Consider the following 20,286-nt stretch of genomic DNA (forward strand, 5'->3'; position numbering starts at 1 on the left):
ACAAAATTCTCCTCTGGTCTCCATGTTCACAATGGGACACATGTTGCCCACTCCCACATAACACAAACATGGGTATGAACAATAATTTTTTAAATTAACTGATTTTTAAAATGTATATATGTGTACTCTGTTGAAATCTCACCCATATGTATTGATCAAAGTCTTACCCATTATCCTGCCATTCTCTACAGCCTTGTAAAGTTTTATTTACTAATTTTTTTTTTTATTTATTTTTGAGATAGGGTCTTACTGTGTACCCTGGCTTTCCAGGAGTGGAATATATAGTCCAGGCTGGCTTTAAACTCACAGATCCACTTGACTGCCTCCTGAGTGCTGCGATTAAAGGTGTTCACCACACCCAGCTTCGTTCTTATACCCTTTCCTCTCCTCTCCCAGATAATTTAATAACCAAGTGTGTTTGTATTCATACACAAGAGTGTCCCTGCTGTGTGTGCAGAGTCCAGAGGTCATACTTGGATGTTATTCCAGGAAGATGGCTCATTGGTTAAGAGCATTTGCTGCTGCTCTGATAGAGAGCCAGAGTTGATTCCTAGCACACAGATCAGACAGTTTAAAACTGGCTGTTAAGTCCAGCTCCAGAGGCTCTGATGCCCTCTTCTGGCCTCTGTGAGCACTCTCACACACATACACATGAATAAATAAATCTTAAAAAAAAAGTGATGGAACATGATGGTACATGCCCTTAATCCTAGCACTCAGGAGACAGAGACAGGCAGATCTCTGTGAGTTCCAGGACAGCCAGGGCTACATAGTGAAATGGTTTTTTTTTTTTTTTTTTTTTTTTTTTTTTTTTTTTTTTTTTGAGACAGGGTTTCTCTGTGTAACAGCCCTGACTGTTACAACTTGCTTTGTAAACTAGGCTGACCTCAAACTCACAGAGTTCCACCTGCCTCTGCCCCACCCCCACTCCCACCCCCCAAGTGCTGAGATTAAAGGCATATATTCTACCACTCTATCAGGAAAGAGAGCCTGTCTTACACAAACATGGAGAGATGGCTCTGTCCTTCCAGAGGACTCAGATTCAATTCTCAGCACCTGTAGTCTGTAACTTCAGTTACAGGAACCTAACATCCTCCTTTGGCCTCTGAAGACACCAGGCATATGGTACACACACATACTTGCAGGCAAATACTCATATACATTTTAAAAAAAGTCATTGCCAAATCTAAAGTAATAGACTTACAAATTACTGTTTCTTCTGAGAACCACAGATTTTTTTAACCCATTTTGAAGTTAGTTTTATATATGGTGTAAGATAAATGGTTAACTGCATTCTTCAATTTTATAGACTTATTATTACTATTACTACTACTACTACTACTACTACTACTACTACTACTACTACAAGTTCTAGCCTAGAATTTACTATGTAAACCAAGCTGGCCTTGAAATCAAAGCTCTAACTTTCTGTGCACCACCACAACTAGTACCCAACTTCATTCCCTTTCCACTAGATAGCCAAATGTCTCAGCAACATTTTTCAAATAGAAAAACAAAATAACTTGTTCTTTGGGCAATAACATTTTCAAAATTCAGTTGACCAAGCTGGAGGATTGGCTGAGTGGTTAGGAGCACTAGATGCTATTCTGAAGAACCAGGGTTCAATTCCTAGCACCCACATGATGGCTCACAGCCATCTGTAACTCTAATGCCAAGACATCCTAAGCCCTCTTCAGATTTCCTTAAGCACTGCATTCACATGGTACATTAACATACATACAGGCAAACATCGATACATATAAAATAAAAAGATATTAAAAACAATGTCTATGCTTATGTCAGTCCCATTGTTGTTTGTTTATGTGGGAATGGGAGATACTTTTGGACATGCCATAACTTGCTTGTGGAAGTAGGTTCTATCTTTTCCCCATATCAATCGTGAGGCTTGAACTTAGGTTGTCAGGCTTAGCAGCAAGCCCCGTTACCCACTGAGCCATCTCACTTGCTCTAGTTCTCTTGGCTTTAATTATATAGCTTTGGTAAGTTAGAATGTATGCATCTTCTTTTAGCTTTGGTGAGTTTGGAGTAGTTTGGTTTGGGATTTTTGAGACATGGTCTTCCTGTGTAGCACACTGTGACCTTGAACTCTCTATCTTACTCCTTGACCTGAGTGCCACCATACCTAGCCAGTTTGGGTTTTGTTTTTCAAGATTGTTTTGACTATTCTGAGTCCTTGCATTCCATGTGAACTTAGAGGTTGGCTTTTTCATTTTGATCAGGCTGCATGAAATCAGTACATACGTCTGGAGTATTACCATTGTAATAATACATTTTCTACTCTGTGAAGATAGGATATGTTTCCATTTATGTTCTTAGGTTCTTTTCAGCATTATTTTATAATATTACATAACCTTGCTCATTTATTCCTAGAGGTTTTTATTATTAATTTACTCGATGTGCATTGGTGTTTTGGCTGTACATATGTCTGTGTGAGGACATTGGATCCTTTGGAATTAGAGTTACAGACAGTTGTTAGCTGTCATGTAGGTGCTGAGAATTGAACCTGGGTCTTCTGAAAGAGCAGCCCCAGTACCCTTAACTGCTGAGCCATCTTTCCAGCCCTAGATTTTTCACTTAAAGTGCCTAGAAAAACAATGACTTTTGATATTGATCTAATACTCTTAACTCTGTTAAGTTCATTTGTTAGCTCTGAGTGTTTTCTCATAGTCTTAAGATCTTCTGCATTATATAGAAACTGAAGTAGTTTGCTTTCTGCCCACTTGGGGATGCCTTGGATTCCTTTTCTTGCCTTAACTGCTCTTCCTGCTGTAGTGTAGACTAGAAGTGAGAACAGGCATAGTTGCCTTTGTTCTGACCTCAGAAAAGCTTTCAGCTTTCTCCTCTTTACTTGCTATTAAGTCTAGATTTGTGGGTTCTAGGTTTTATTCATTTTGTTAATAGATGTTCTATATAAGATTGAAAAAATTCATTGCTGAATGTGAGTTGTATGTATATATATATATTTTTTTTAATTGCAAGTAGATATGTTAGGTATTTTAAAACATTTTTTTTTTTTTTTGTACTAAGGTCACTATATATAAGTTTGGGGGTTTGATTCTGTCGATACCAGTATTAAGTTTCTCATGATTTTCAGATGCTTTGTGTTTCTAGGACAAATCCTACTTGCTCATGTGGGTGGATTTATTTTTATTGGGGATTTTAGATCCATCACTCATGACCTACTGCTTATACTCCATAGATAATTGTTGGTCTTGGTTTTCTGGTGATGTCTGGTCTTATAGTGGGAGTATGTTAGTTGCTTATCTCCCTCATTGTTGAGTGCTTCCATCAGCTTGATGCAGTTGGGCACATTGCATCCATAATCAGGAAGGAGTGAATGCTTAAGCTCACCTTGTTTTCTCCTTTTGATTTTGTCCAGGACCCCATTCCACTGGAATGGTGCCACCCATATTAGGGTGTGTCTTGCCATCTTATTTGACCTAATCTAGATAACCCCTCATAAATGTGCTAGAAGTTTTTGGTTTGCTTGTTTGCTTTGTTGTTTTTAGGTAATTCTTTATCCTGTTGACAGTATTAACCATCACACTGAGTAAAGGTGCCTTACAGATGTGATGTAGTCCCTCTAGTATACTCCAATGTTCCTTTCATAGTTAACTATAAGTCATTTTGCATACATGAAAGCCTATCCATACCAATATTTTATTATTGTTGTTGTTTTGTTTTGAAACAGGGTTTCTCTGTGTAATAGCTCTGCCTGTCCTGGAACTTGTTTTGTAGATCAGACTGGCCATGAACTCACAGATATCCATCTGACTTTGCCTCCAGGGTCCTGAGATTAAAGGCATGCACCACCACCACCTGGCCATAATGGCATTTCTAAGATTTGAATTTTTGAGTCGACTCAATAGCTCTGTATTTTAGCAAAATGCCAGTTCTGACATGCTTAGCTTTTATTCATTCGTTTGTTTGTTTGTTTGTTTGGGGATTTGGAATTAGAATGCTGGAGGGGAACTGACAGTATGTAGTTACTGTAGGTATGGTTCTTTATCTTTTTTTAAACACATGGCCTCACTGAAAATTGAAAGCATTCATTTACCCTTTAAAGGTTGAGCATTGTGTTGACAGTTGGGTAACATGCAAATGCCTGGATGGCTGAGTTTTACATAATGGAAAAATAATATCTGAGAATAGCATACACTGCAACATAGTTCATTAGAAAGACAGGTTTGAGCTGGGCGTTGGTGTACATGCCTTTAGTCCCAGCACTCAGGAGGCAGAGGCAGGTGGATCTCTGGGAATTCCAGGTCAGCCTGGTCTACTACAGAGCTAGTTCCAGGACAGACTCCAAAGCAATACAGAGAGACCCAGTCTGGAAAAACAAAAAACCAAAAAAGAAAAAGGAAGGAAGGAAGGAAAGACAGATAGGTTTGATGTGTAGATGGATGCTGGGTATTTTGGTTTTGTACTTTTGTCCTTTCATTGTAACTGTAGAATGTGTTCCAGAGTCTTTGCCGCCACATCTCACATCTTTCAGTGAAAGAATTGAGTGATAAAGCAAACGTATTTGAAACAACTTCATACTAACCTCTCATCTTCCAAACTCAGGACTGGTTTGTTTTGTTTCATTTTCAATAATATACTATAAATTTTATAATTTCTGTTGTAGTCTAGTATGAAAAAAACCAGTATTAAAATTCTGAAAAATTTTGATGAAGCAATAATTGTGGATGCTGCAAGTCTGGATCCAGAATCTTTATATCAACGGACATATGCAGGGTAAGCTTAACTTGTGTGTAGAATTCATCTTTTAAAAATTAAAAAAATTTTTAAACACCCAGCATTTTTATATACTGTGTAATACAGTGATTAAAAGGAAGCCCAACATTGTGGCCCACCTTTAATCCCAGCATTCAAGAAACAGAGGTGGATCTTTGTGAATTTGAGGCCAGCTTGGTCTCATTCAGTTCTTGGACCCATGGTGGAAGGAGAGAATCAACCTCCCCATAGTTTCCTCTGACTTCCACATGCAAGCTATGACACATGTATAGCTGCATTCACATGTATAGGAGGGCTCTGAGGGGGGTTTCAGTTCTGTCTACTTTTTGGCATGTTATTTAACCTATTAGTGTTTTGTATTTAATCCTGCAAATTGCTAAAGGGCATAAAGGTTAAAGGGCATTACTATACACAAAAAGCACTTAAAATAGTATCTAATGTCTAGGAAGAACTTAGTACAAATCATTCCCATCATCTCTCCACTACTAAGTAACAGTTGATGATGTCATAGTTACCTACTGTGTTCTAGACTGTCTGCTCTATACATTCCATTGGGTTCACATTTTACCTGTTTGTTTTGTTTTATTCATTTATTTTGAGACAGAGTCTCACTATGTAGTCTTACTGGCTTGGGATTTAGTATAAATATTAGGCTCGCAGAGATCTGCCTGCCTCCGCTTCCTGAATGCTGGGATTAGAGGTATGTGCCACCATGTCTGGCCATTTTAGCTATTTTAAAGTCTGGATTGTAAAAACAAAAATACACATAAAGTTAAAAAGATGCTGATCTTGTTGTGTGTTCCATAGCTATTACTTAGGAAACTAAGTTATTTCTTTGAATTTGAGAATGAACTTGGTGGGGTTTTGTTGTTGTTGTTTTTTGGGGTTTTTTTTTTTTTTGTTTGTTTGTTTGTTTGTTTGTTTTTTGAGCCTAGAATGGAAAGACAACAGGATATTTCACTTACTGAAATTTACTAGACACACATAAAGTAACTTCTTTCTTAAGTGTAGTTTGATGACTACATAAACTTATATAGATTTAATTTTTTGTGTGTATATGTGTGTGATTACCCTACCCTAAGTGTGGTTTGATGAACACATAAACCTCTATAGATTTGATTACTTACCCTATGCTGTACTTGATCTTAACAGTTTGTGAAAGAAATTTCACCATCTTTTGTCAGAAATTAACAGTGGCATTTGGATGACTAAAAAGTCTAGAAAAAACTTTGAGGAAAACAAAATTTTAATCACATTGTCTTTGAAAGTGTCAGCTTTATAGTAATCTTTTTTTTTTTTAATTGTATGTGATTGTGTGATTTGTTTATGTGGGCACACAGGGCATGGGGTGGTGTGCCCGCCAGAGCACCCACTTTGTTGACTTGGTTCTCTCTTTTCCCCATTCTCTGGGTTTGAACTCTTGCCTGCCTAGCTTTTGAGGAATGTTTAATGATCTTTTAAATGGTCTTTTAAAAATGGTAGACAGAGTGCTTGCTGTGCCAGTGTGTGGACCTGAGTCTAACCTCCATCACCTACATAAAAAGCCAGGCATGGGTTTGTATTTTTAGACTGGAGAGGCAGAAGGATCCCAGGGGCTCATTGGCCTTCAAATAAGATTGAATCAACAAGTTCCAAGTTCAGTTTAGTTTTGAAGGCAGCATCCACCTGACAGCTAACAACTGTCTCTAACTCCAAGATTCAGTACCCTCACATAGACATACACCCTCACACAGATATATATATGCAGGCAAAATACCAATGCAAATAAAATTTAAAAAATGAGCTTGTTGCAATAAGTGCATGTAAGCTTATTGTCCTCTTTAATCATTCACAGCTGATTCTTTTCTCCTTTTCCTGCTTAGGTCATCACTGTTACACAATATTGTACATTTTTTGCTGTTCACTTTTACATTATTGATATTATACTCTATTCTGTGTTTAATGATTTCATTCATGAGTTTAGGGGAGAGTTTTGGTTAGTGGCTTAGTTTTGTTCTGTCTTCAGTTTTGAGGATTGAGTCCAGGGTGGAGTCTGTGGTAGCACACACTATACTACAAAACTACAGGTTCATCCCCATTCTGATCCTATAAAGTGTATCAGACTGTTTTGTTTCTTCTTTTGCAAAATTGTCTTGGCTAGTGTTGTGCCTGCTCTCTGTATGGAATTCAGAACTTGAATTACCTACTGTTGTTTCATAAACCTGTTTTGGGGTTTTAAGATGGATACCAATGAATTATAGATTGTCTCCATGAAAAGATACTCTACTTCAAATAAAGCCCACTTTTAATAACTTGAATTGCTATGAATTGTGTTTCTAGTTTTTGAGCTATAGATGAGCTACTTAAATGTGGTTTTGAATTTTAGAAATTATATTCTTCTTTTTGTCGTGTTTAGGAAGATGTCCTTTGGAAGAGTCAGTGACTTGGGGCAGTTCATCCGAGAATCTGAGCCTGAACCTGATGTAAAGAAATCGAAAGGTTGTATGCAGAACTTTTTTTCTTTATATTGAGCTTTTGCTCACATTAGATACTAACTATAAGTGAAGGATTATTTAAGGTTTACAGTCTTGTAATTGCTGGGTTTTTACTCTGTGTTTATAGATTCCTCTCAGGGTGGGGACTTTGTGTACCACACCTCTACAAAGTCTCTTCCTTTGAATAAAAAGTTACTCAGCTGGACTTTGCTACTACAGAAGGTGCAACAGGAGGGATATATTGTTTTCCTTTTTATTTAAAGGGTTACATCCAGTCCAGGTTGGCCTTATGGCTTGTGACCCTTGAGTTTGTTAAATCTCCTCAGTTACTGAAAATTATTATGAACTATGTATGGAAAATAATAAGTTGAAATTCCAGTCCTTTGTCTAACAATCAGTAGAAGAGTGACTTGGTTAGTTAGGTCTTATGATTTGGACCAAAGGTGTTTTTCTTTTTTCATTTTGTGTGTATGTGGTATATGTACATATGTTCAGTCACATGGCTTGAGCCCAGAGATTTATGTTGGAATGTTTTCCTTAATCACTTCTTCACCTTCTCTTTTTGAAACCTGGAACTTGCCTTTCAGCTAGACTGGTTGACCAATCAAACCTCACCCCCAGGCTGTCTCCGCCAACTCATATCCCAGCAGTGAGGTTACAGATGTGCAGTTACAGCCAACTTTTTGTGTGGGTCCTGGGAATCTGAATATAGCAAGCACTTTGCCCACCTAGCCCCTCAAGTTTGTCTGTCTCCCCCACTTTTTTTTTTCTTTTTTTCTTTTTTTTTCTTTTTGAGACAGGGTCTCACTGTATATCCCTAGCTGACCTGGAATTCATACACATCTGTCTTTTTCTGAGTACTGAGATTAAAGGCATACATGCACACCTAGCTATTTCTTTCAAGTCTTCTTTTATAAAAATGCATTCTTTGCAATTGATTCCAGTTCCAAACAATTGGTTCACACAGAATTTTGCAAACAAGTATGGATCCATTCAGAGAACATCTAGAACTTGTCAGTGTAGTTGGATCAACTGTAGTGTATTGAGTAAATGAGACTGACTTTGTAAAAGAAAATGCCCTTATTAGGGTTAAAATAGTTAAAATAGCTGTTGGTAGTCTTCCTTTTGGGTTTAATAGCACTGCCTTCCTTTGTGCTTTGTTTTTAAATGCAAATATCTGGGGATGCAAGAGCATTGAGATTGATTGTTACACTTGGGAAATACTTCAGTCATCTGAGTGCCATGCACATGCTAAATGCCAGAGTTTGGTTCATTTTTAGGCCTCTTAACTGTTAAACATATCAGAGTAATTCTAGAAGTCTCTGCCTCCTAGATTTTCCTAATTATGTTACTCAGCTTTTTTTTTTTTTTTTTTTTTTTGCCATTTCTTACAAACTGGAAATTATACATTTTTATAGGAAGTACTTGTAGATGGTATTGTTCAAAGACTCTCCATGTTGGTGTGGTGGTGCACTCCTTGAATCCCAGCATTTGGGAAGCAGAAGCAGAGGCAAGTGTATCTCTGTGAGTTTGAGGCCAGCCTCAATATTGAAGTTATATATTAAAATACCACCTGAAAAGATCTGCAGAAAGTTTAATATCAGTTAAGCATACAAAATGGAGGGGAGTGAGATTTTACTTTTCATTTTCTCCTTGTCTTCTACTGTGAAACATTACTGTTTCATCATTCACCCTGTTCCTTCTTCCTGGCATTTACTGTACTTGAAATCTGTCATCCCTGCTGGAACCTATGATTGTCCCTCTATAGTTAAGTTGATCCACTCTCTTTGACAAACTACATTCTAATTGAGCTGTGCTTCACAGTTCTGATGTCTCTTGCTTCATGGAGCCTTTTGTAGTTGCTGCCCTGCTGTGGTCTGTGTGCAGTGGTTGGTTCCTCCTCATCTCAGTATTATCTCTTCATACAAGCTTTCCCTGCCCACATGAGCCAGTGTACTGTTTTTTGGGTAACTTTTCCTCTTGTATAACTATAACATTAGCACTATGAACTCAAGTATTGTCTTATCTTTATTTGGAATATATTCCCTGTTTGTAAAACTGTGCCTAGCAGATATTAGTCAACACTTGTTGATAGATTAATTTTTGAATTCCATTATGTGAGTGATAAAATCATGGGCTTCATTTTATTTCAAAACCGTTATTTTTAAACTTGGTTGCCTTTTGCATGGACATGTAAGTTTTCTCATCTCTACATAATCTTTTGATCTATAGATACTCAAAAGAAGTCCTTCCTCCTTGTTCAGACCCTAAATAGTGGCTACTTACTAGAATATTCAAGCATATATATGATGCATCAATGTATATACTTAGCTCTTCTACAAATGAAGAAACTGGGGGTTCAAGAGCCTGTAGTTTTAGCAGATTAATAGTTTGTTGTACTGTAATAAAATAATCTTACAGAAGCAACTAAAGGGAGAAAGAACTTAGTCTGTCTCACAGTCAAGAGTACAGTCCATCGTGGGAGGGAACTTGAGGCAGGACCGAGAAGCAAGCTGGTCACATCAGGTCCACAGCAGGAGCAGAGAATGATAAATGCTTGTGGTTACTCACTTCCCTTTCCTCATTTATGGAGTCCAAAGCTCCAACCAGAGAATGGTGCCACCCTCAGTGGAAAGGTCTTCCTGAGGAATTATAGATTATGTCACAATTGACACTATCATCACAAATAGCAACTCTAGGGGTTTGACTCAGAATATCCTCTGGCAAGACCTTGCTGAGCAAGACAGCTGACTTGAGTTTTTGTCATTTACTGGCCTATAATTCTGATTTGGCTTTTGAAACCCTAGTAATAAAGCACAGGGAAAAAGATTGAGTTTTAAGAAAGATCTTAGGCTGGTAAGATGCCTCGGTGGGTAAAGGTACTTGCCGTGCAAGCCTGGCAACCTGAGTTCAGTCCCCAAAATCCATGGCAGCGCCACAGAATTGTTCTCTTATCTCCACACTTGGGTCATAGCACTTTCATGCCCCCAGAAATAATAATATATTTTTTAATTTAAAATGCTTATGAATATCTTAGAGGTTTCTGAAAATATGAGAACTTTTATTTCAGAGCAAACAAAGTAAGTTATATTTCAAAAAATAGCAAGCGGCTGGGGAGATGGCTCAGGAGTTAAAAAAAACTTTCTTCTCTTATAAGAGAACTCAAGCTTGATTGTCAGAACTCAAGGCCAGGTGAATCACAACCATAGAGGGCTACACACAGAAATCCTGTCTCAAAAAACAAACATAAAAATAATAAATCTTAAAACAGTAACAAGGAGAATTACAAAAAAAAAAAAAAAATGTGAGCGTGTGTCCCTCCAGTAGCACCCTTCCTTGTGCCTACCTTTGGGAGAGCCCTTCTATGCCTTATTAAGGAGATTGAACTCTAAACTCTATGGTACTGAGTTTCAGAGCTGACTGCTAGCCAGAAGTAGTTCTGTGGCAGTAAAATGTGAAAGAAATAGTGCTGGGGAAAGATAGATATCAAGAAAACTATCAATCGGTCTGTAGGACTGGTACTAAGAAGGGATTTGAAGTGAGATGTTAGCAGAAATTAGAAGAGTCCAGACTGAAGGTTGAAAGTCAAGTAATTGTAGGAGTATAGTAAGTACATAATTCAGCAGCCATGTGAGATTTTAGTATTTGACTTATTGACTCTGCTTGGCAATAACTGATGCTCAGACTAGTGTTTAAAACCTTAAATGGAGAGTTGGAGAGATGACTCATGGTTAAGAATGCTTGCTGCTCTTCTGGAAGACTGGAATCTAGTTTCCAGCATCCACATGGGGTGGCTCAAAACCACCGTAACTCTAGCTCCAGGGGAGCCAGTGCTCTGACTTCCATGGGATCCTACATTCACATGTACAAATACATGATAACAAATAAATAAATCCTTTTTGTTGTTTTGTGTTTTGAGACAGGGTCTTTATTATGTATCTCTGCCTGTCCTGGAAGTTACTGTGTAGACTTAGGCTAGCTTCAAACTCTTAGAGATCCACCTGCCTCTGCCTCCTGAGTGCTGAGATTAAAAGTCACGTGCCATCACCACCAGACAAGTTCTTCTTTCTTTTTAAGTAAAACTCTCAGTAATTTTTATTATTGAAGGACTATAATGGCATGTCTAGACTTATTTCAGCTACTGAATTAATTAGGATCATATCTCTTTTGGTTTTTTTAAGACAGTGTTTCTCTGTATTGCTTTGGAGCATGTCCTGGAACTCACTCTGTAGACTAGGCTGGCCTCGAACTCACAGAGATCTGCCTGACTCTGCCTCCCAAGTGCTGGGATTAAAGGCATGTGCCACCAACACCCAGAAATTAGGATCCTATCTTAAGGATTAATCTGGGGCTAGAGAGAAAGCTGAGTGAGTAAAGGCATTTGTGGCCAAAATTGACAACCTTAGTTCAGTTCCCAGGACACCCATGATGGAAGGAAACAACCAATTCCTCTAAGTTGCCCCTCTGATCTCTATACTTACGAAGTCTCACCTGCCTACAATAAATAAAAATTTTTAAGGTGTTTGTTTTTCTTAAGAAATATCACCAGGTGGTCATGGTATACGCCCTTAATCCCAGTACTCATAAGGCAGAGGCAAGCAGATATCTATGAGTTTGAAACCAGCTTAGTCTGTAGAGTGAGTTCCAGGACAGCCAGGACTGTTAAACAGAGAAACCCTGTCTTTGAAGGGAGGGAGAGGGGAGGGAGGAGGGAAGAGAGGAGAGGAAGAGAAGAAAAAAAAGGAATACTTCAGACTGAAGAGAAAAACAAGTCTACCCATCAGTCTCCTGATGTGTTGGTAGATTCTTATCCCAACTATTATATTGATTAAGGGTATGTTTGTTTCATTGTTAGCTACAAGTCTAACATTAACCTTCTTCATCTGGTGAGAAGAGTAGAAGAAAAGAACTCTGAAATGGCTCTTCAGAAGCATTTTAAATGACAATTTTCACAGTTATTATAAACATTTATAGAAGCAATATAAACTGTCTTTATTAATGTTTTAATGGGACACTGGAAAAGAATATCCATGTCTAAGTGATATTATCTCCTAAAAACATTTGTAATATAAAATTTCACTGAGAATCCATATTCATTTTGGCTTTGTTTACTAGGGTTCATGTTCTCACAAGCTATGAAGAAGTGGGTGCAAGGAAATACTGATGAGGTAAGTCTTTATTATATCCTTGTAGAAACAGAAGGCCTACTCTACTGGCGTTAACAGTAGAAGTATCTTCAGAGACTTTAGCCACTAAAACCACCCCAAATTCATCAGTGTAGAGACAAAGCTGAGATGTTTCCTTTGCTGGTTTCATTTGTGGTTTTAGCAGGGGAAGCTTGTCTTTGGAATGGTTAAGTACATTGAGAAATGAAAGTGGGAAAAAAAAGTGTTCTATTTTAACTATCAAGTATAGAAAGCAGTCATGAAGTTGGCTGCTCAGTAACTGACCCTGTAAGGCAGTGAGTGACATGTTAATATATCACAGCCAGAGGTACCCAGATCCTTTGATATATGGGAAAGTGCTTTTTATATGATAAGCATGTTTAGAAAACTGGTTATAAGTATCTTGACCCTCCTAATGAATAGTCATTATCAACAATTTGAACTACTACTTTCAGGCCCAAGAGGAACTAGCTTGGAAGATTGCTAAAATGATAGTGAGTGATGTTATGCAGCAGGCACACTATGATCAACCATTAGAGAAATCTACAAAGGTAAGGATGATTTCTGTTCTGACTTAGCCATTCATTGTTTAGTTGTAGCCCAGGCTAGACCCAAAGTCTTGTGACTAATGTTCATTTAGAACTTCTGATCTTCCTCCTCCCAATTGGTGGAATTATAGGTTGTGCCATCACAACTCATTTCCATAGTGCTGGGAACATTGTTAATATTATGAAAGCACATTCCACCAACTGAACTGTGTCTGTCCCAGACCTGACTTTTATAAAGTAAACGACTCGCGCGCACGCTCATACACACACACACACACACACACACACACACACACGAGAATTTTGAGTGTTTTAATAATAGAAAAAAAGAGGAGCTAGGATTAGGACTTTGTGGTTAAGGGTGTATACTGTTCTTGCTAAGGACCTGAATTTGGTTCCCTGAATCCATAACCACCTGTAACACCAAGATCTGATGCCTGTGGATCTCTCTCTCTCTCTCTCTCTCTCTCTCTCTCACACACACACACACACACACAGAGAGAGAGAGAGAGAGAGAGAGAAAGAGAGAGAGAGAGAGAGAGGGAGGGTGGGAGGGAGGGAGAGAGGGAGGGAAGGAGAGGGAGAGAGAGAAGAGAAAGAGAGAGACTATGTTAGGATACTTCTATATCTGCCTCTGAAGTAGTAACTGCTATGGAATTACCTTTCACCATCGCAAAACCAATGAACTAAACAAAATATGTTTCCAGATAGTGGACAGTGTGTAATCTTTGAAAGCCATAGGATTGAAGTGATTTCCTAGCCCCACTGTTGACAATTGGCTTCTGAAGTAAAGAAGGCAAACTGAACAGATCCCAGGAGATTTGATGAACTGAGGTATGAAAAGGAAAGTTTAGAGAGGAAAATTTTGATGTGGTTATTTATAGCAGTTATGAGACAGCATCAGAAAAGAAGACACTGTCCAGACAAAAGAACTAGAGATGCTGGGAAGGCCCTCAAGTCATGGGCCAGATACCAATCTTCATGGGTGTATGTGAAAATGTTTATCTCTAGGGAACAAACCCCCAAAGTTTGATGCTGAGTGATACCCAAAAAATAGGGCTAGGAGTAGTTGATGATCCTTCTGACCAAAGTAATATACAAAGGATCAGAGCATTGGGGGTTATTGTCTTATTATTAGAGCTAAGTCAGCCCTAATACACCTCAACAAAGTTTAAAAGCAGTTTGGGAGGATTAGATACATATACCTGTATGCCAAAACAAAGCTAACCTTCTTTAAAGGAACATAACATAAAGGTGTAAAGAGAAAACTGACTGACCCATCCATATACATCATGTATGCACACACACACACACACATACACACACACACACACACAAAATAATATTGAGTAATAATGTTGAAAATAGTAATAAAATTTAAAAGGAATGTCAAGGCAAATAATATAGGGAGGAGAAATGGAAGACAGATTTTTAAAACCAAGGTTCTTGAAATTAATAATGGTAGAGGTGAAGAATAACACTGAATGAAATCAGTTGCCATTTAGGAGCCACAAGAAAATGTTCACAGTAAAAGTCTGGAAATATTTTTTTTAAACATAAATAAAACAAATGCTGATGGACAGCATGATACCATCTAACAAACATTTGAGCAACAAAGAAGTTGAGATGCAGGGGGAAAGAACCTAATAAGTAAAAGTCAAACAATGAAGTTATCTTGTGGTAAGCAAAGTTGAAGTAGTTTTTTATAAACCAAACAAAACCTGAGAGAATTCATTTCCAGTGACCAAACAACTGAAGTCAATCTTTAGATTCTTTTAAACCAGGTGTGGTGGTAGAACCATAATCTTAGCTCTCTGGAGCCTGAAGGTGGAAGACTATGAATTTAAAACCAGCCTGTACTATAGGGAGCTCAAAGAATGACTGATCACACAATACTCTAAAAATAAAGCAAGACAACAACCCAACCAGGCCTTTTTTAATTATCATCATCATCATCATTATTATTATTATTGAAAAACTCTTGACATATACTGGGTGAATTTCCTAAAAAAATTTTTGTGTTTTAGTTTATGTGTTTGCGCTCATGCTTGGGTGCGCGCGCGCGTGCGCACGTGCACATATAGAGGCCATAGTTTGACATCAGGTGTCTTCCTCAATCACTCTCCATCTTATCTTTTGAGACAGGGTCTCTCACTGACCCTGGAGTTTACAGATTCTTCTGAACTAGCTGTTCAGCAAGCCTCAGGTGTCCTCCTGCCTCTGCCTTCCCCATCGCATGCCACTATGCAGGAATACTTGGACGCTAGGTCCTGAACTTAGGTCCTCACACTTGTGCAAGCACTTTACCTCCTGAGCCATCTCTTCAGCTCCACCATACACAATTTGTATGTGCTCAAGAATCATCCGCCAAGATATACCATCTCCTCGGCCATAAAACAAATTTCATTGATTGTAAATGATTAAAACCTATAGTCTTATTTTCTGACCAAACAGGAATTAAGCTACCAAAAAAATGGATGGATGGAGGAGGTGCCTGCTTATCCCCCCTCCCCCAAAGTACTTGAAAATGAAACAGTACTTATCTTAGTTTAAGTTTCTACTATAATGAAACACATGACTAAAGAGCAAGTGGAGGAGGAAAGGGTTTATTTTGATTGCACTTCCAAATCACTGTTAATCTAAGGAAGTTAGTACAGGAACTCAAGCAAGAACTTGGAGGCAGGAGCTGATGCAGAGGCCATGGAGGAGTGTTCAGTCTATTTTACAGAACCCAGGACCACCAGTCCAATGATGGCACCAGCCACAATAGGCTCTGTCCTTCATGTGAATCACTAATAAGACCTTATAGAGGCATTTTCTCAATTGAGGTTCCCTCCTTTTGGATAACTCTAATATGTGTCAAGTTGGCATAAAATGTCTTAAGTCCAAAAAGAATCAAAAGGCAAGTTAGAAAATATTTGACTAACTTAATATGGAAGCATGTGTTTTGGGTTATTGCTGAAGTAGTTCTCAGATACCGAAAGGGGGAAGAGCCCTTGCTGCATTGACCTGACAACCCACAGTGAAAGGAAAGTGCCAGCCCCTGACACTTGTCCTTCCATCCCCACACATTTCCCATGGCTGGTGAATACCCACACATATTTAGAGGTACACATACTTAATAACAAAATGATAAGGAATCAGAAGGAAATAGAGATAACTGAGTGACGTAGGACACAGGTGAACAATAGAGAAAACCCCTTTTAAAAGACCATTTGACAAATGCCTAATTAGATTGATTAAGGGAACATAAGAGATTACCAGCTGGCAAGTGGTGGTAACTGCACTGCCAGCCCTGGGGAAGTTGAAGCAGGAGGAGGAAGTTAGAGTCCCTTTCTCAACAAACAAGGTGGATAGACCCTGAAGAATGGCACCCAGAGGTCACTTTTGGCTTCCATACAATGTGCACACATGTGCACACGAACTCTACAGAGAGGAAAGTGAATGGTTTCATTAGAATAACCATTACCCAAACAGAAAAATAAAAGCAAGTTCTTAGCCTCTTGAAGCTCCTGTTAACTTAGGGTTATCTGAGGATGGTTAATTCTTTGCCTTACAACAAAGTACTCAGCTGTGCCCTAAGCTCTGGCACATAGGAAGCACTGTGTCCATGCTGGCCTTTATCTGTGCTGGTAATACATCACTTACTATAGGATGATACCTTAACCTTTTTGTTTTTGTTTTCTTTCTTCCCAGCTGTGACTCAAAACCAGAGATAAGGAAATACGATTTTGAAAAATAAGAACTTTCCCCTTTGGTTGGATTCGTCAACACAGCCTATGAAAATGGAGCACTGCATTTCTTTCCACTACTAGAGCATTGTTGTTTCCAAGAAAGAATGCGAGACAGTCCAAGATCTGTTGTTAAATGTAGACATAGATGCACATGATGTAACACAGTGAGTCACAAGATACAGAGTGGTATTGGTGACATCACTAGACAATTAGTTTTCCAGTAGCTGTAACCCACTATGAGAGAGTTACCCACTGGAATAGACAGGGACCACATCCTGTGTGAGGTTGGTGTGTGGTCCACCTGCTTGTAGCAGGCTCCATCCCTAACAGTATCAGAAAGCACGAGACAGAGGTGCTTGTTTTTTTTCCTAAAATTCACAGGTGAGTCAGACCTACCAGGAACATTCAGCTCCAAATGGCAGTGTGAGCCAGCAGCTTGTGGAGCAGGTGACTATCCCTTGTGTAGTCTTCCTTCACAGAGGCATTAATTTAGAAAGAAGCCTACAAGTCATTGGTCAAGCCTCAGTGATGTCATCCTTCTCTTGGGTGACAACACAATTTTCACATTTCACTCACTCCTGTGATGTTATATCTTTAAAGCTAGTGTCTCCTCTACTAGCAAAAGGGCAAATTTAGTTTACTTTGAGCATCAAGACCCATTCCTCCATAGGAATGCCATGCTCCAGATTCTTTATTCCCTCTTCAAAATACACATGGGGAAAAAAATAAATAAATATCACTCCATTTTTCCCATGTGGTACTTGGAACACATTCTCAGATTTTATTTTTTTAATAAGGTGGGGAAAGACACACTCGCTTTTGAGTGTCTCCCCAGTCTTCACTGTGAGTGGGAAGTGTGCAGTTGCCTTTCCCCTTTCCGTCTTCAGACAGTAGGAAACTCACACTCTGCCCTTCTGCTTAGTTGGCTGTGCACCTGTGGCACGGCATGGGCGGGGCCACCTAGTTGGCAAGCACACTCCCCCGGCCATGAGGTGCCAGTGCTTCCTGTGTGTGACAGTTTAGAGAGAAAGGAAGTTTTCTTAGGTGTTACTGCTTTTGCTCAGAGTTTGCAAAAGAATATATATATATGTGTGTGTATGTATATATAATTATTAATCACCTCTGTCTTTGGGAAAGTCTTGAATGAATAGAGAATTTATTTCATGCAATATTGATTGTATAGAGGCACACTGTTTATCAACAGAAGCAAAAAGGCTGTGTATAAGTTTTTGGTACTATGTACCACCTCTGTTATTCTGAAGTATTCATGTAAACCATATTCTATTTAATTGTGTTTGATTTTAAATATATATATGAATTATATTTAAAATGGTGTCAACTTCCTGCTTTCAGGCATTTATGGCTCTTCTATTGAAATATATTGACCCTTCTTAATATTTTCATTTGCTTTACAAAACCCCAGAATATGATCCACTACTGGACATAGTCTCGTCTTTGGACATAGGCATAGGTGAGAGGTTTTTATCGATATATGTGCTGTGGTGGCTCAGTTTGTCCTTTTAACAAAGTATTTCTATCCATTTCATATTGCTTCAAACTTTGAAGTGAAAAGCAATATAAAGGTTGTAGAGTAAAATGTGATGCTGGGTGACTCTTGCCTCTGCATGTTTTAGAGTAAGCATTTCTGTAATATTCTAGGCTATTTAAACTGGTGACTTTTGTTAAAATACTTTCTAGTGATTTATTTGTATGCATTTTGTACTTCTGAGCTAGAGATGTCAGTGTTTATAAGCTATGTCTAAGGGGAAATGAGCAAAATTGAGATTGGCTTTGTTTTTTGCTCTGCCTTCTGTGAGGTACAGAAACAGAGTGACCCAAAGCGATTAGACCAACTATGTGTTAGATCCTTGTACTCATTTTAAAATTAGCATAAGATTGACTTAACATCGAGCACCCACTGTGTTCCAGGCTCTATGCAATGTATCCACAAAATGATTCACTGGCAGGGTTTTTAAGTCTGAAGAAGCAGTTGAACTTCATTCTTACCATGCCGTTGATGTCAGCAGGTTGTTAAAAGTCAACTTACCAATGCAAAAGTGATAGCATTGTAATTTGGCTTGTCTTCATCATTTCTATAGGCAACCAAGTCCAGTGAAGAACAGTGAAACAGGAAACAGCCCTTTCTGCCTGGGTTCCATTATCAATTCAGGATTTTTGAGATGTAAAATGTTTACACTACTGGAGCTTTGACTTGTTCCCTAGATATTTTATGAGAAGGAGGTCACTCTGAACTGTAGAAAATTACAAACTGCATTCCTGTTGTTTTTAGTTTTTTGAGACAGAGTATCACTGTGTAGTCGTCTTCAGCCTCCAAAATTAGGGGATTACAGGCACAGCCTCCACACCAGGTTTCTTTGCTGGTTTTAGTGTCAACACCTAAGCATTTGATGTAGCAGCTGATGTCTCTAAAGGCACTGGGGAGACTGCCTGTCTCAGTACCCTCAGTGGCTTTCTTGTCTCACCCTCTTCACTCTTCTCCAGCATGCTAGTTGTTCAAGCCAGGGGTGAACTAATTGAAATGCCCAAAGATGATTCTGTATCATAAAGCTTTTGCATGAAGGAGATACTGGTCACCACCTGGAAAGATGGCCTGGATGATGGCATAGATGGCTGCTTCTCAATGCAGGAGTTAGCATTGGTGAACAAACCTGGGTAAGCCTGGAGATCCCTTGGTTTCTTATCCAGTCTTGTATCCTTGCCTTGGTCTTCATTCATCCTTGGGGTATACTTAGAATGCATCTGTATTTTGTTTATTTATTTTTTTAAACACGAATCTGAAGTGACTTGTTACTACATGCAACACAAAGGGTCTTGATTAAAGTACTAACACAGTGCTCTAATTCATAATGACCATGGGTTCATCACATTGCTAATTACTGTGACAGATCAACATGTTTCTGTAGTAAGCCCTCTTAGGCCATCTTGTAGAAATGGAATCCTAATCTCCTGGAACTAAGACACTTTTAGTGAGACCCCTGGCCTATTGCAGGATGGTCACCATCAAACTCATGCTTCCTGGGCCAGGTTCCCCATACTCTGCATAGGAATAAGCTTGGTTCTCCTCCCTTAGCTGTACTAGTGTGTGCCCAATACACACTTGAAGTAGGAGAAGCGGCAACTGAGGAGTAGTAAGTGTTGAGCACATCTGTTACTAGGCCACACCTTTGATTTTCAGCTGGAACCTTTAAGTAGTAAGTAGACTACTTGCTAAAATCCTTTCAGGCTAAAGCTTCAAGGGGTCACATTAATAGTAGTCCTACCCTCTGAGTCTTTTCCAGGTGGGCACTCTTGGCTTGGGCAGGGGTGGAAGTGGTTCAGAGTAGGAAGAATAATGCTGTGCTTTAGACAGGTGAGAAAGGCCATAGAAAGCATTTAAGGTACTGGTGTGAGCAAAGGTTCCAAGGGTATCTGTTTAGGGAGGACCTGCCTGGGTACACAGGATATCAGTGTTCTTGCCTTGGCAATTTGTGCATGTATCCTTGGTTTATTGCAAAATGACCTGCTCTGATACACTAAGGATGCTGTAGAATTTGAACAGGATGCATTAAGCCCCTTGCTTAAAGGTGATACATTGACACCAGGAAAA

The 20,286-nt window shown here is 38.8% G+C and overlaps 1 protein-coding gene across 1 annotated transcript in view; it reads left to right on the forward strand.

The window, feature by feature from the left end:
• Akap10 (A-kinase anchoring protein 10) overlaps positions 1–18,291 on the forward strand; it is a 58,087-nt gene extending 39,796 nt beyond the window's left edge. Inside the window, exons 11-15 of the mRNA XM_051180446.1 lie at positions 4,649–4,758; positions 7,154–7,236; positions 12,348–12,400; positions 12,853–12,948; positions 16,642–18,291. Coding sequence (XP_051036403.1) covers positions 4,649–4,758; positions 7,154–7,236; positions 12,348–12,400; positions 12,853–12,948; positions 16,642–16,647 — 348 coding nt within the window. The 3' untranslated portion in view covers positions 16,648–18,291. The remainder of the gene's footprint in view (positions 1–4,648; positions 4,759–7,153; positions 7,237–12,347; positions 12,401–12,852; positions 12,949–16,641) is intronic.
• Positions 18,292–20,286: the final 1,995 nt, after the last annotated feature.

Source organism: Phodopus roborovskii, unplaced genomic scaffold (genome assembly GCF_943737965.1).
Source record: "Phodopus roborovskii unplaced genomic scaffold, PHOROB, whole genome shotgun sequence".
NCBI lineage: Eukaryota > Metazoa > Chordata > Mammalia > Rodentia > Cricetidae > Phodopus > Phodopus roborovskii.